The sequence below is a fragment of the Cibotium barometz genome, chromosome 31, assembly GCF_041138505.1.
Source record: "Cibotium barometz isolate CiBa-2024 chromosome 31, ASM4113850v1, whole genome shotgun sequence".
In the NCBI taxonomy this organism is placed as follows: domain Eukaryota; kingdom Viridiplantae; phylum Streptophyta; class Polypodiopsida; order Cyatheales; family Cibotiaceae; genus Cibotium; species Cibotium barometz.
In genome coordinates, this window is record NC_141076.1 from 50374697 (window position 1) to 50389697 (window position 15001).

Genomic DNA, 15001 nt, shown 5'->3' on the forward strand with positions numbered 1-15001 from the left:
CAAACAAGAGGCTTCCTAACGTCCGAGGTTATAGATGGGAATCAGTTTTCCGCCCTCAGCCACGCACAGTGGGAGGTACTAGAGGATCTGGAGGAGTGGCAATACTTTGCAGGGAGGAGCTTCGTGACAAAATACATGTGGTACATAGAGATGCAGATGCGAGGTACATGTGGGTCCGAATATGCAGAGAGGGGCTCCGCGAGCTATATGTGGCGGTACGCTACTTTCCCCCAGCCCACTCCAGGTTCGCACCATCAGGAGAGTCGCCCTATATACCACTATATGATGATATGATGAGGTTTGCCAGCATGGGAGACATATTACTATTGGGAGACTTTAATGCACGTACAGGCACAGAGCAGACAGAGTTGTATGATACTCAAGAGGCTATGTACCGGGAGATAACGGCAGAGGATGTAGGGTTGCAGAGATCAGCACAGGATGAGGGGGAGATTACAGATTATGGCAGGCATTTTCTCACACTCGGGAGTGCACATGGGTTGGTCATATACAATGGCTTATCGAGATGGCAAGGATCAAATGCTCTCACACTGTGGAACTCTAAAGGGGGAGCGAGCACAGTGGACTACTTGATGGGATCTCCTTCATTGATACCTGATGTGCGGGGTTTCATGATTTCCAGTAGGCCCATAGACATAGCAGCCGATCATGCATACCTGAGTTTCACACTAGTAGGTAGATCCCCGAGAGATGGGCCACCCACTCATCTACTTAGGTACCCGAGATGTCAGTTTACACGTGAGACAGTTGGGGTTTATCGAGATGGAGTATTTGATGGCTTGTTCGCTCTAGACCCGCATAGCCCTCTGGACGAGATCACGAGAGGATTGGCAGGTGTACTACATGCATCCGCCTCATATGCGTTTCCCTGCACTATTATCCCTTCCACCCACCCCCGCAGCAGTGCCCCACAGAACAGTTGGTATGATGGCACACATACAGTTTCAGGAGCCACGCACCAAATTGTGGCTATTTAATACGCTTGTCACACCGATCGTCCTGTACGGAGCTCCAATTTGGGGACCCAGTATACATCACAGATCTCAGAGAGGGACAAATGAGGGATGGAGGCAAATGGAGAGACCACTGATTATGATGATTGCCCGCATGATTCGGAGCAAATCATCAGTACCACACATGAGATTGTTCGGGCTGAGCTGGGTGCCCCACCAGTAGTAACCGAGGCCCTATTCCAGGCAGTTACCTTTTTACAGCGGCTATGGGAGCTCCCTCAGCAGAGGTACTCCCGATTGGCATTGACCTCATCCATACAGTTGGCAGAGGATGGAGATACTCATTGTTGGTACGCTCAGATGAGATCATGGTTTGACCTACATGGTTTGCGGATAGAGGCACTACCACCCTTTCAGTACAGTCTGGATTGTCCATTTTTGGATCTCACCCGCTCAGAGCAAAACCGTGTGATCAGGATGGATATCATCAGAGTGGACACAGAGAGGACATGGACTAGCCCCCTTGAGCCCTTGGGCACGAAAATGGCTCATTACAAGAGCCATTTTCTACACCTCTCACCGGATGATTTTATCACCCGCCCGACGTACATGGATGTACACCTATCACATGGGATACGTTGTGCCATTGGACAGATCCGGACCTCATCACACCAGCTGCGGATTGAGACAGGGCGCGATGTGCATGAGATCGTGGATGACCGCATTCGTCAGCTATGCTACCAGGAGGTAGAGACAGAGGAACACTAAATGTGCCGATGTACAGTCTATTATGAGATCCGAGGGAGAGATCACTGCCTCTTCCGAGAGGGTTTTGGGCCGTTACGTAGGGTCATGGAGTTTGAGGATCAGAGATGCTTGGGATTGTTTCTACTTGAGCTCAGGAGACACAGAGAGACCCTCTTGGCAGACAGGAGGCCGAACCATGATGTACCTAGACAGAGGACCCTGACAGATTTCTTCGGCACCAGCACCAGCACCAGCAACCCAGCCCACACACCTCCTGATACCTCCTCCATTGGGCCATCAGGGCACTGACCACGCTCCCACGGAGTCACCAACTGATAGAGCAGTTATCTTATGTCGTGCCCGTCGGCCACGCCCACTAGGATCCCGACCACGGCATTCTCACCATCGCCAGATCAGAGCCATTATTGCTTGGCATCGGAGGCGCCTACCTCGCTTCTACGACCTCTCCATGCTAGACAGCCCCATGGCGGAGATACTTGATCTAAGGAGAGGGCAACACTTCAACTGATCAGTATACATGGATCTACCTAATATACATTTTTCCAGTATTTTCCAGTATTTTCTACTCAGTATCATCTCGGAGTCTTACGGTTCTGTTCTTATAACTGTAGGACAATCAGTTTATTGTACTTTTTAGTCTCATTTAGTTGTTCTCTTTGATGAGACACCAACTTCAGATGTACTCTCAGTTTTGGTCTCATAGGCCACTATGGCCTCTTAGAGACGTTAATATATCATTTCATTTCTCTCTCTCTCTCTCTCTCTCTCTCTCTCTCTCTCTCTCTCTCTCTCTCTCTGTGCTGCCCCCTTTGCGCCCCCTCCCGCCCACCCCTTGCCCCCCTCTGCGCCAGCCCCCTCTACGCCAGCCCCCTCTGCGCCCCCCTCTGCGCCAGCCCCCTCTGCCCCCCTCCTTTGCGCCAGCCCCCTCTTCCCCCCCTCCCGCCAGCAACCCCTTCTGCGCCAGCTCTCCCTCCCACCCTCTCCCGCCAACCCCCCTGTCCTCTCTCTCTCTCTCTCTCTCTCTCTCTCTCTCTCTCTCTTCCGTCGCCTTCGCATCTCTCTCCCCGTCGCCTCTCTCTCTTTCTCTCCCCGTCGCCTGCGCTTTCTCTCTCCCCGTCGCCTGCGCATCCCCTCCCGTGGCTTCGTTTTGGTCGCCGCCTGTGCTGCCGCTGCCGTCATGTGAAGCCCCAGCCCAATCCAGGTTATGTTCGCTACCCTTTCCTCACCCACCCTTGCTCAGGCCTCCAAGGCAGCAACATAAGTGTTAGGGTTCTATCTCTCCGAGGTACATCGACATGGCCAAGGGTGCAAGCAAAGAGGAGATAGTCAAAATGGAGGATAAGCTGAACATCTCCATCAGAGAAAACAAGAAGACGGCGGACTCCGCCATCAACAACATCATCAACCAACTTTCCAAAGTCGAGAAGGAGATCGAAGCTTTACAAAAAGAGAAGGAAGCTTGGAAAAGGGAGAAGGAGACTTGGGAGAAGGAGAGGGAGAAAGAGAAGGAAGGAGGGAAGAAGGAGAAAGAAGCATGGAAAGAGGAGAAAGAGAGATGGAAGAAGGAACGGGACACTATGAAGGAGGAAATCGACATCCTCAAAGCGGAGGTGATCTCTCTACAGGACCGACCACCACGGGAGGAGGGGGAGATTGTGGAAGTTGACAAAGAGGCCATCAAAGAGCAACTCACCAAGGCAATCACCAAGAGCCTAGAAGGTAAGATAGAGGCAACAAGGGAGGGTTGGGTAGAAGTGGTGAAGAGGAACATCAAAAAGGAAGTAAAAGAGGATGCCCAAAGAGAAGGGCTCCAAATCGTCAACACCACCATTGAGGAGGGGCGGATGCGACATGCTCGTAGACTCAATGTGAGAGTCACGGGGATTCCCGAGGTAGCCGACTCTACCCCGGAGGGGTATGGGCGGACACTATGCACACGACTTGGATACTCACATGAGGGAACCCCCCCCTTCCTCAAAGCTTGTAGGGCTGGGAAAAACATGACAAAGAAGAGAGCTCTCATCATACAGTTTCGCAATGTGGAGGCACGCACCATCTTCATGAGGAAGAGGGTCATACTACGAGGCTTAGAGAGAGCTCCTATTTTCTTAGATGATGATCTCACGAGGATGCAGCTAGAGCATAGGAGAGCTTGCATGCCATGAGTCTTACACGCGAGGAGAGAAGGCAAGAAGGCCTTCTATCGAGATGGTTGGGTCATGATTGATGGCCGGCCCATGGATTAGCGGTTTGGGGCCTATGGGACACAGACCAGGCCACTGACAGAGCTACACATGGTAGTATGGAATTGTAATGGTTCACTATGGGTGGAGCCTGGACGACTGGAGCATGTTATGGTGAGGAGAGACATCATACTTCTTACAGAGACACATCACAGCCCAGAGAGAGGGCTGCCTCTCGAGTAGAGGGATTCTAGTGGGAGTCAGCATACAGGAGGACCACACGCCAGGGTACCTCGAGAGGGTCGGGGGGAGTAGCAGTTCTATTCAGACGGGAGCTACAGGGGAGACTGAGAGTGGTAGCATAGGATCCAGAGGCCAGATACATGTGGATCAGCTTACAGCAGAGGACATGCCACAGGAGGAGGGGACAGGAGCCTTGCCATACACTTGTCTGTCAGAGGAGATTATGCATTATTCTACACTAGGGGAAGTATTTCTTACGGGTGACTTCAATGCCCACACACAGAGCAGATAGTGTGAGGTGTATGACTATGATGACATGGAGATCCTCCACCGTCAAGAGGAGATAGGGGCTAGTGGGGCATCACAGGACACTGGACTAGACAGAGAACATTATGGGGACCACTTACTAGAGTTGGGAGCGAGGCATCGTCTCGTTATTTATAACGGGATGTTACAGTGGTGGCCGGGATCAGGAGGGCTGACATGCTTCCCACATGGGGGTCATACACGGACCAGAGGCAGTGTGGTAGACTACATTATGGGGTCTTTGGAGGCATCACAGCTTGTCACCTCATTCTCCTCCCACCTCGTCCTATTGGGTCAGATCATACATACTTGGCATTTTCACTAGCCGGATCACCAGTATCACCAGCCCCCCACATACCGACACCACACACTACCATCTACTTCACACATGACATGGCAGACATATACACTTGCAGAGTAGAGGAGGATCCCCTGGCACCTATGGATACCATTACAGCCCAGCTGGCATCACTCCTACACACGGCTGCATTACAGAGCTTCCCACATCGTGTCCACTCAGGAGAGCCTGCGAGATCTGGGACTATGCCCGAGAACAGATGGTATGATGACGAGTGCAGAGCCCTATACTCATGGCTCTACATATAGAGAGCCTTGGATGATGGCTTTAATCCACTGGTGATGAAGTGGCCGTGGACGAGGTCCTAGTAAGCGTGGGCGTCTCGCTCGACAAAGTGCTATGGCTCTGTCAAGGGTGACTCCTCCTGAAGGACGTCTAGTGGAAGTCCTGGTCGTATCTGTGGGGGTGGTCGTGGCCGTGAAAAAATCTGTCATGGCTCGCTGGCGGGGTGGATCTTGGTGTGCTGTACTGGCTTGTAGGAGAGCCTCTCGATGGTGTCTGAGCTCCAATAAGAAAAGCCCCAAACACCTCTGATCCTCAAACTCCATCACATGTCGTAATGGTCCAAAACCCTCTTGGAAGAGACACGAGTATCTCCCTTGTATCTCATAGTACACAGTACATGAGCATATGTAATGCTCCTTTGACTCCACTTCCTGGTGACAGCTGACAAATGCGGTCTTCTGGCTTCATCCTTTCTGCATCTAGCCTCACAATGTCCAGCCTGATCACCCTTTTCTGCTCAGAGCGACTAAGGTCCAAGAAGGGGCAGTCCAGGCTGTAATCAAATGGAGGGAGTGCATCGATCGTCATGCCATGTAATCTCAGCCAGGTACACGTCTGGGTGTACCAACATCGTGTATCGCCGTCTGCTGGTAACTGCCTGGAAGAGATAAGTGCTAGGTGTGGGTATCTCTGTCTGGTGAGATCCCATATCTTCTGCAAAAATGTCACTGACTGGAACAGGGCTTCGGTAACCATTGGTGCGGCTCCTATCTCTGCTCTGACAATCTCATGAGGTACTGATGGTTTGCTCCGAATCATGCGTGCGATCATAGTCACCAGTGGTTTCTTTAGTACTTGCCATCCATCATAGAAATCTCTCTCTGGTCCGACCTGGTCGACAAGCGGCTCCCTCCTCGTGTGGTAGAGGCTGGGTTGTCCCCATATGGGTGAGCCATGTAAGAGTGTAGGTGTGACCGATGTGTCAAACCTCCTCGTGTGGTAGAGGCTGGGTTGTCCCCATATGGGTGAGCCATGTAAGAGTGTAGTGTCAAACAACCAGAGTTTGGTGCGCGGCTCCTGAAACTTAAATTAGGCACATTGTCTCTCTAGTGCCCCTAGGGCTGCATATCCACGTGCCAATCTAGCCTCTGTTGCTTGCCTCGTAGAGAACTGTGGTCCGTTGAATGTGACTCCTAGGTACACACATGACCTGGTGTACTCCACCGATTCACCTCTAAAAGTGAACTGATGGTTGGATCTAGTCACCCATGCCTGTGCGGTATTGAAGACCATAATCTTAGTCTTCCCACGGTTCACTGTGAGGTCCCTATCTACACAAAATGACTGCAAAGCATCCAAATGCTATTGCAAACCCTCAGGGGAGTCTGCAATAAGTACAATGTCATCGGCATATAGCAGTATGGGTATCCAAATCCCTGCCATACTCTATGAGAGAGAGAGAGAGAGAGAGAGAGAGAGAGAGAGAGAGTACACCAGTAATGCACGAATCAATGATAGCTTGATTAATGATTCATGCTATACACCAAGTACAATGCTTATTGTAGGCATTAGAGCATTATCTTTTGACTCAATCACATGACACATACATATAGGCACATGCCACATGGCACACTGACACAAATATCTTATCCAAATATAAGAGGGTGTTGACACCTAAGCAAGTGTTCACACACTCGTACACATGAATAAGGTTGCGCGCACACACACAGGGCGGACATGCATACACTTAGCCCTTTTAGAGGCTGTACACACGTACCCGCATAGGTATACACGCACACGATGGGCACATACATGAAGCTCCGAAATACCCAATAGTATTTGCTTCATTGAATGATGTGAAGGACTGACCGCCTAGAGATATTCTTTGGCTGGAAATCTGCAGTCTGAAGATGACGTATTCTTAACCTTCAAGTTCACCTTTGCATGAGCCTCCCCTTGGCTGTCTTGGCCCTTGGAGTAGTTCAGCACTTGTTAATAGTTAGATGGATTAGCCTATTCCAAGCCTATGCTTATATATGGCTTCCTACTGCTGGTCGGTTTGCATAAATACCTGTCAGCCAGTTTGCTGAAGTCCCACGACCTGTTTTAACCACCATGAATGTGACTCTTTTTCACACGTGGCCCCCAAGGGCTGGCCGGCTGCTTCTGCTGGCCGACTAGGCATTAGCCCTTCACATGGGCTGCCGCCTGGCTGCCCAGCCCTCCTAGGCTGGTTGCTTGGGCATGGGGCCTCCTTGGCCCCTAGGGTGCACCGCCCACAAGGGCTGCCCACCTTGTAGGCAAGGCCCTTAAGGCCTTATGGGGTGGCCCATAGGGATGCCCCTTTGCGTAACCAATGCATGCTTTCAACAAGATTCCTATAACCTATCATTGGTGTCCCAAGCAGAGCTCGATACACCTCTACATCATTCCAGAGGGCGACTTACAGTACAGACGTGCACTGCTCCATGTGCGGGACATGCACACTTGACCATGACCATGTACGGGACTTGTACACTTGACCGTGGACGCTTCAAGTGGATCCCTGGCTGACTCGTCTTGGACTAGGGCTCGCAACGAACCAGTTACCACTTGAGGTCGTGCACGTGCTGTATAGATATGTCCACGTGGTATCCAAGTGCAAGATGCACGTGACATTCCCTTCTTCTTAACTTGATGGAAGCTGCATAGTCTCCAAATAGTCTGTCAATAATGCCAGATAATCTTCGAAAAAAGTCTTGTCAAGCCACACCGCTTCATATGTCTCTCGGTCGTGAAACTTCGTGAGGAACTGTCTTTCTCTCAACCGGAGCCATGCTTGAAGTGATGCAAGAGGATTTGTTCTGTAACCATAACTTCAGCTTCGTCCACCTGTTCATCGTGGATAACAAAGAGAGGAGGTCCTATATAGGGCTTCAACCAACTGCCATGGAACAGATCATGCATGGTCCAATTGGGAGGTAGCTTCAGCTTCATAGAAAACTTCTTTAGAAAGGGAAAAGCTCCGAAGCTCCGGAATGATAACTTTGGACATTGCTTGCCCACTTGTTTCAACTTTTGTCCTGAACACTACGAGACCAATTTGCACCCAGTGCAAAGGCTCAAGTTCTGTCCTCGCTGCATCAACATCGAGACCAGCAAAGAAACCTGCAGATGACCAACTTCTGCCTGATGCATTTCCAATTATCCAACCATCCATGCGTTGAGTATCCTCCGATAGCAAGTATACTCTAGAGGATGGCCTGGCAAAACTCTGCTATTCCCACTCCAGCTACGAATGCATCGACTCAGATGGATCACAATACCTTTTTGCACCAATTCCAATGCACCCTAAGGGAAGAAATCAAAACCAAGAACAATATTCCTTAGGGATACACCACCAGTCATTTCTGGAGGGCATTATTTGATAACTTTGGTACTAAGTTGAATTTCTCCACGGCATTTCACCCACAAAAGAATGGTTACTTGGGTACCTTGGATGGGCTTTGCTTGGATCGTTTCCTTTTATGAAAGGGCACTTTATATGGACACCATGCAACTGAGGACTACTGTGATGCAAGTGGGGGAGAATCTGACACACCACCAATAGCAGTGCCACGTGGCAGCTTGTGAGCAGGCCGGCCAGCAAGAAAGCATGTAGGATAGGCAGTAGTGGTCGGTTGTAACATGGCAGCCTGTGTCACTTGGAATCAATTAACGCAAGTGGTCTTGTGCAAGTGTTGGCTGTGATAGCTGTTTGCATTCTCAGCCACCTTTGAACTTGAGATTCAGTTATATTAATCTCTTCTTGTATATTATACAGACAATAGTTTAGAAATCGTGTGAGTGTTGTGTGAGTTGTTTCTGCTGCACTCTTCTCTCTCTCTTTTCAGATTTCAGATAGGTGCAAGTGTTCTTCAATCAATATGAAAAAAAAGCAGAATTACTCAATCCTATGCTGTTTTGCACGTTTCAAATAAAGGAAATCTTTAATACATTGTGTGTGTTAAAACATTGTTTAGAATCATACATAATTAATGAGATGTTGACAGCTTGGGAAATGACTTCCTATGCAGTGGATTGGAATGGGTAACAAGGAACTTCTAGATATGTTTAAGGAGTACTGTCCGATGAAGGCTAGGCATGCATATGGTCCTCAAGGCCATCGTGGGATGAGCCTTGTCATATTTGCAGACTCACCAACAGGATACTACAATGCTGAGTGCCTTGCAAAGCACTTCAAAAATTCAAGAAGAGGAAAAGAGTATTGGGATCAGCCGAGCAAGATAATATTCCACCCAGGGGGTGACCGGATATTGTACGGATATATGGCAGGGGCTGAAGACATGGAGATCTTTAACAAGCATAGCTCAGGTGAGTCTTGCACACAGTCATGAGATTTATCACTATATTTAATCTATGATCTTAAAATAACATTCTTACTTCAACTCAAATTGTTAGTGGATCTCTGATCTATGCGTGGTAATTTGCAATGACTTTGGTTGTACCCTTGCTTAAATGCCGATTTTAATGGTGTCTTTTGAAGGTAAATCCAAGCTGAAGTGGGAGCTTAAAAAATATCAAGAAGCTGTTGCCCAGCCAATGAGACAAATGTATGAGGACAATCAGCAGCTGCACTATTATAAAGTCAAGGCGCAGAAGCAGAAAGAGCACAGCAAAACACTTGAAAAGTCAATGAGTGTCTTTACAAGGAAGCTGGAGCTGAGAGAGAATGAAATCTCTATCATACGACAAAGAGCCAAAGAACAGCATGAAGAAAACCAGAAAGAAGTAGGTTTTTATGTTTTGATTGCACTTGAGTTGTCAGTGTTTTTGTATGCGGGGTACTTGCATCCTGGTTCAATGGCTAGGAGAGTGGTACTCGCATTCTGTTTGGATGTCTAGGAGAGCGCTACTTGCACTGAAGTGCACCTTCGGAGGAGTCCTTTAGGGGCATGTATGGCTAGGAGAGCACTACTTGCACTGTGCAATATGCATTTAACGAGGTGCAACCAGGCATGTATGGCTAGGAGAGCAGGACTTGCCGCACAGTATGGCTTTAGGTGATGTCCAGCCAGATTTGCTAAAAAAGGGTTTGAAAAAACACTCTCCTGATTCTTTTGCTTTGGCAGTAAAGAAGGGAGAAACTTGAATGGTTGTTCTCAACTCTTCGATTTTGCAGATGGATGATCTTGAGCAAACTTACAAAGAAAGGATAATTCAACTGCAAAGGGACAGTGCTAAAAGAGAACAAGAGATTCAGGAAAAGCAAGAGGAGTTTAAGCAAGAGCATATAGAGCGTTGTCAACAACTCGAGAAGAAGCTGGGAGAAGAACAGCAGCAGCCAAAGCAAGCCAAGTAAAATAATTCTTTATTTTTTGATGTGTAGTTGGGGTGGACTGTTTGGCGAGTTGAAGTCTAGCTAGTTGCTTGTACTGAGCTGAACTGCATTCATGCCTGTGGTATCACTTCTGTTTGCATGTATGTAAAAATCATACTTTCTGAGTTATCCTTGGACTTTTGCAGAGTCGAGGAGGCGATTGCACGGCAAACTGAGATCGTTGAATCTAGCTTGCGGGATTCTGAAGATTACGAATATCAGAAAAGAGAGCTCTTGAAGCAACACCATTTGAAAAAGACGGAGTTCATAAGAAAGCAATATGAGCAAGCGCTTGATCTTGAGAAAGAGTTTGAGAAAGAGAGGCAAGCACTTCGAGATAAGTACAGCAGGCAAAGGGAGGAAGCAAGTTCTAAAGTTGAGTAGAGAGTTTTGTTCAGAGGAAAGAGAACCTGCATACCTTTGTAGAGGCAAGTAGATAAGAGGTCGCTCGATGATATTCACAATTATGGTGAGAAGCCTGGATTTTGTAGGTTACAAACTCTCACCAGAGAGATGAATCTCTAAAAACCTATGGTAGCATATATTCTCACTATATTCAATGATTAGCAGCTACGCTCTTTTCACCATATCATTTGTTTTTCTATAGGAACTTTCAGTTTAGTGGACGTTTTTGAAGTAAAGCGATCTGCAGGGAACCAGCTTCATGTAGTTTTTGCTTTGGAAATGCATCTAAAATGCAATTTACCTTCCACAAAATGTTCTTTCGTTGTGCTCTTGGGTTTGTAAAAAAATGTGGTTAATCTGGTACTATCTTCTTGAAAAGATGCAGGAAAAGGCCTGCAGTTTGTTGTTCCAATGATATAGCCACTCTGTTGTAATGATGAACAAGAACAGTCCCAATTGGCTTTTGTGAAGAGACCGTCGTCATCTGCTAAGTTCAGTCAGATACTCATGCTCATCTGTGCATTTAGGATCCCCCTTGGTGTGGAATATGCTTCAGCTAACACTCTTAAATAATCCCCATCTCTGTCCGTTGTACAAGCTCTGCTGGTGGCACTCTAATGGAAGGGAAGGAAAATGGGCCTGCCTGTCTGTGCACACTGTATTGAGGAGATTGTCTTAAATCTTAGCAAAACAAGTGAATGGTTTATTTTATTCACTTTCAAAAGGGTGGATGATATTAAACCCAAGTTCTGTAGTGAGGCTGATACTAACCGTTGAAGAAAACAATTAAAAGGAAGAAAAGCTCGCACATTGTAGATACACTCTATGTGTCGTATTTACGTACATTCTTAAGAGATTTGAGGGTCTATAGGCTGGGAATTGAGGGTCAGTGCGTCTCTATCTCGCTGGAGTATGTTCCTGATCGGGAGCTGCCGGGCTGAATCTCATAGCTCTCTTCAGAGATTGTGCCCTCTGGGGTGATAGTTGAATGCTGGTATCACTAGGCATGGTCTCCAGTGCCATCCATGGTAAGATCTCGTGCATCTCTCTGATCTGTCAGCCCTCTTTGGTGCGATCACAATTGGGTGTCTGCTGTCGCCGTGTGGTATGACAGAGAGAGGGGATGTTGATGATTGTTTTGTCTTTCTTGGGAATACAAACACACGTTTAAGTGTGACATGCATGTTGTGTACTGTGTACAATCCATGCACACAACAGTGTAGGCCGATCATTTGTCGTGGTTGGTTGAGTAGGTACTCTTGATTATGGAGAACATCAAGGGCCCCTAGCCTACCATCACGTGCTGGCAATAAACCTTTCCAATGCTTCTAGTTTCCAACAAATGAATGCAGTATGAGTAGTGGATTTAACTGCCAATTGCTTTTTTGAATCTTTTATATGCCACTCCCAAGTGCTTTTGGAGGTCCTTCCTCCCGAAGCCTCTACTCCATACAAAAGAACTGGTGCTCTAAATAGATAAGATTTCAGATGCCATTTCCGGATACATACTAGCGTGATTACATTTGTTCTCAAGGCACGATAGCTGTTTGGTTGAGCCTGCCTAAATCATGTATTCCGTGCATTTATGCCGAATGTGGTTTAATAAGGTTTGAATGCCTAATAAGTACTAAATGTGCTCCACGGTTGCTCTTTGGGATGAGCTATTTTCACACAATCATTTTTCCCATACTTACATATAGCCCATTGCATCAACAAAAGTGCTTTTGTATACCTTCTTGTTTGAAAATGTAAAAAGCACCATAACATCTACATGCACTTGTTAATCTACGGACTTGGTAACCACTCCGTAGGTTGACGTGGTTTCACCCGTCCAACCTACCTCAAGGCGCTTTGCCATCTTGCCTGCTCGAATGAGCACTTGTCTTTTATAAATGGGTACTTGTCTTTTATGAAGATGACGCTTGAATATATAAAGTGGCCTTGTGTTTAATGTCAAATAAGGAAAGTCTAAGGACTTTGTATACAGACTTGTTGAAGACTAGTAATAAAGGCCATACCATTTTTAAGTTTGGTTGGCCTAATGTGAAAACTCGCCACTTGTATATAAGTCCTTTTTTACAGTGAGCAATACACAATCATTCCCTTGTAATAGTTTACTTGTGAACTTTTCCCTTCTCTCTTCTTGCTTGCTTGTATGCCATTGAATCTTTCTTGCTCGACGGATGCATTGGCTGTAGGTTTTCTTCTTGCATTAACTTCTCTTTTGCCAAGGACTAGCATTGGATGTAGCTCCGTTTATCCGTCCATTCCAAGCTATTGGGATCACCCAATGCTCGGTGTTGATTACGAGGTAACATTCTGAAAAACTTACGGTTTTAAAGCCTTGGATGTGTTAGTTTTATTACTTTTGATTTTGATTTGAAGTTTATTTACATTAGGACATTCTATTTTCATACGTTGGGTGGAAAAAACCTTGGTTTCTTGGTGATTTGTATGATTTCGGAGCCCATAAAAAGCTTTGATCTTGTTGCGTTGAGCTAAGGAATAGCTTAGAAATTATGATTAGGAGTGGAATCTTCTTAAAGACTTGCAAGGACATACTTACTTATGTCTTTTAAGGTTTTCTTATCATATAACATGTATCGGCTACATTTTTGAGAAAAGTTCTTATCCTTTGTGATTATTAGGGTATTAAAGTATAATTATTATCCAATAATTGCATATAATTAATTGAAGTAATTACAAAAAAGAATTTCTTAACCTTTGTAATTATTAAGACATAAGGTATACCTAATATTCAATAATTATATACGAATCCTAGAATATAAAATTTCTTAAGTTAACGGATGTAAGTCAACACACATGAACCTAAAAAAATATAATAATAATAAAACTAAAATTATTTAAACTTATAAAAATAAATTATGAAAAACAAATGTAGCTTGAGCATAACAGAAGGGCCGTAGTTAGATTTCGGTGTGATTGCTAGCGTGGAGGTTTTTTCCAGCTTATGTGGCAAAAACGAGCGTGGCCACGCTGGCAGTTACCACGCTGGCAGCTACCAAAATTGCTTTGAATGCGCCGCATAAGCTGGACACTGCCACCAACCTCGCACTTATTCCCTGTAAACGAAACAGAAAGCCCCGAAAAGAAAACAGCGCAGGAACTACGGCCCACCCAGACCTCCTGCGCACCATGAATCATGGCGATGTTAAGACCTTCAATGTCGATTATCAGTTAAATTTGGGGATCATAAATAGCAATTTAGCGATCGAAATTCAATCGCGTGAGGGGCTTTTGCTTACCGAGGATGATCGGAACGAATAAAGACACTCGTATAGCTGCAGTGAACCATGAGGTTAAGTGAAATTCGTAAACTTTTTAGCCAAATTGTAACTAAAATGTATATAAATTTGAAGGTTTTGAAAATCGATACTTAAATATATACACGTAAAACTGTAAATTTTACAGTAATTCATTGTAATTGTTCACAGGTTTTCGTGAAGACTGCGAAGGTCGGCTAGGTTTAAGGTATTTACTTTTACAGCTGCTTCCGTCTTTGCGAGACATTCTTCCTCTGCTTGACTACAGCAGGTTCTCATACCAGGATCTACATGAAGCAACAGATTCTCACGATGGCCGTAGCTGCTTATTGGGCCTCCGGCAGCCGCCCATAATGCTTTTCTCACAGACTTGGGCACTGGTGGATGCGGCTCTGTATATGGCGGCATGCTTCCAGACGAAAATTGCTGTGAAGGTACTGGAGTTCCTGTTGAAAGAAGCAGTTCCTGGCTGAAGTGACCACCATAGGTCGCACGAGCTGGTTTATTTTAGCTCATTTAGCAACAATCGATGGGCACCCCTGTTCCCACGCATGGTATTTTTGATGTTTCCGGAATACAATGGAGACTGGTACACAATGAAAGGTCGAAGTACAAAGTGCAAATGGAAGCTCGTATTCCATGGGCTCATGTTGGCGAGTTTGTGAACAGAGAAGCACAAAATCCTGACTTCCCTACAACGTTTACGAGGTACTCCCACCATCATCGCACACCAGGCTCGCTAATACGGCCATTCAAGGATTCATGGCTTGAGAGCACCATGTAAGTGTTTATTTTCCATTACCTTATTTAAATGATTAGCATGCAAGGCTTTAGACTTATACCCAATTATCATTGCCAATAGATATTGGTGTGGTTTTGGGACACGTTGTGCTTCC

General features: G+C 46.3%; 1 protein-coding gene and 1 pseudogene across 1 annotated transcript in view; both read left to right on the top strand.

Moving 5' to 3' along the window:
- LOC147620990 (protein SUPPRESSOR OF GENE SILENCING 3 homolog) overlaps window positions 1-11003 on the top strand; it is a 45756-nt gene extending 34753 nt beyond the window's left edge. Inside the window, exons 3-6 of the mRNA XM_086825272.1 lie at window positions 9113-9410; window positions 9583-9827; window positions 10219-10394; window positions 10563-11003. Of these exons, the coding sequence (XP_086681398.1) occupies window positions 9113-9410; window positions 9583-9827; window positions 10219-10394; window positions 10563-10800 (957 nt within the window). The 3' untranslated portion in view covers window positions 10801-11003. The remainder of the gene's footprint in view (window positions 1-9112; window positions 9411-9582; window positions 9828-10218; window positions 10395-10562) is intronic.
- LOC147620991 (uncharacterized) lies at window positions 2850-3988 on the top strand (annotated as a pseudogene).
- Window positions 11004-15001: the final 3998 nt, after the last annotated feature.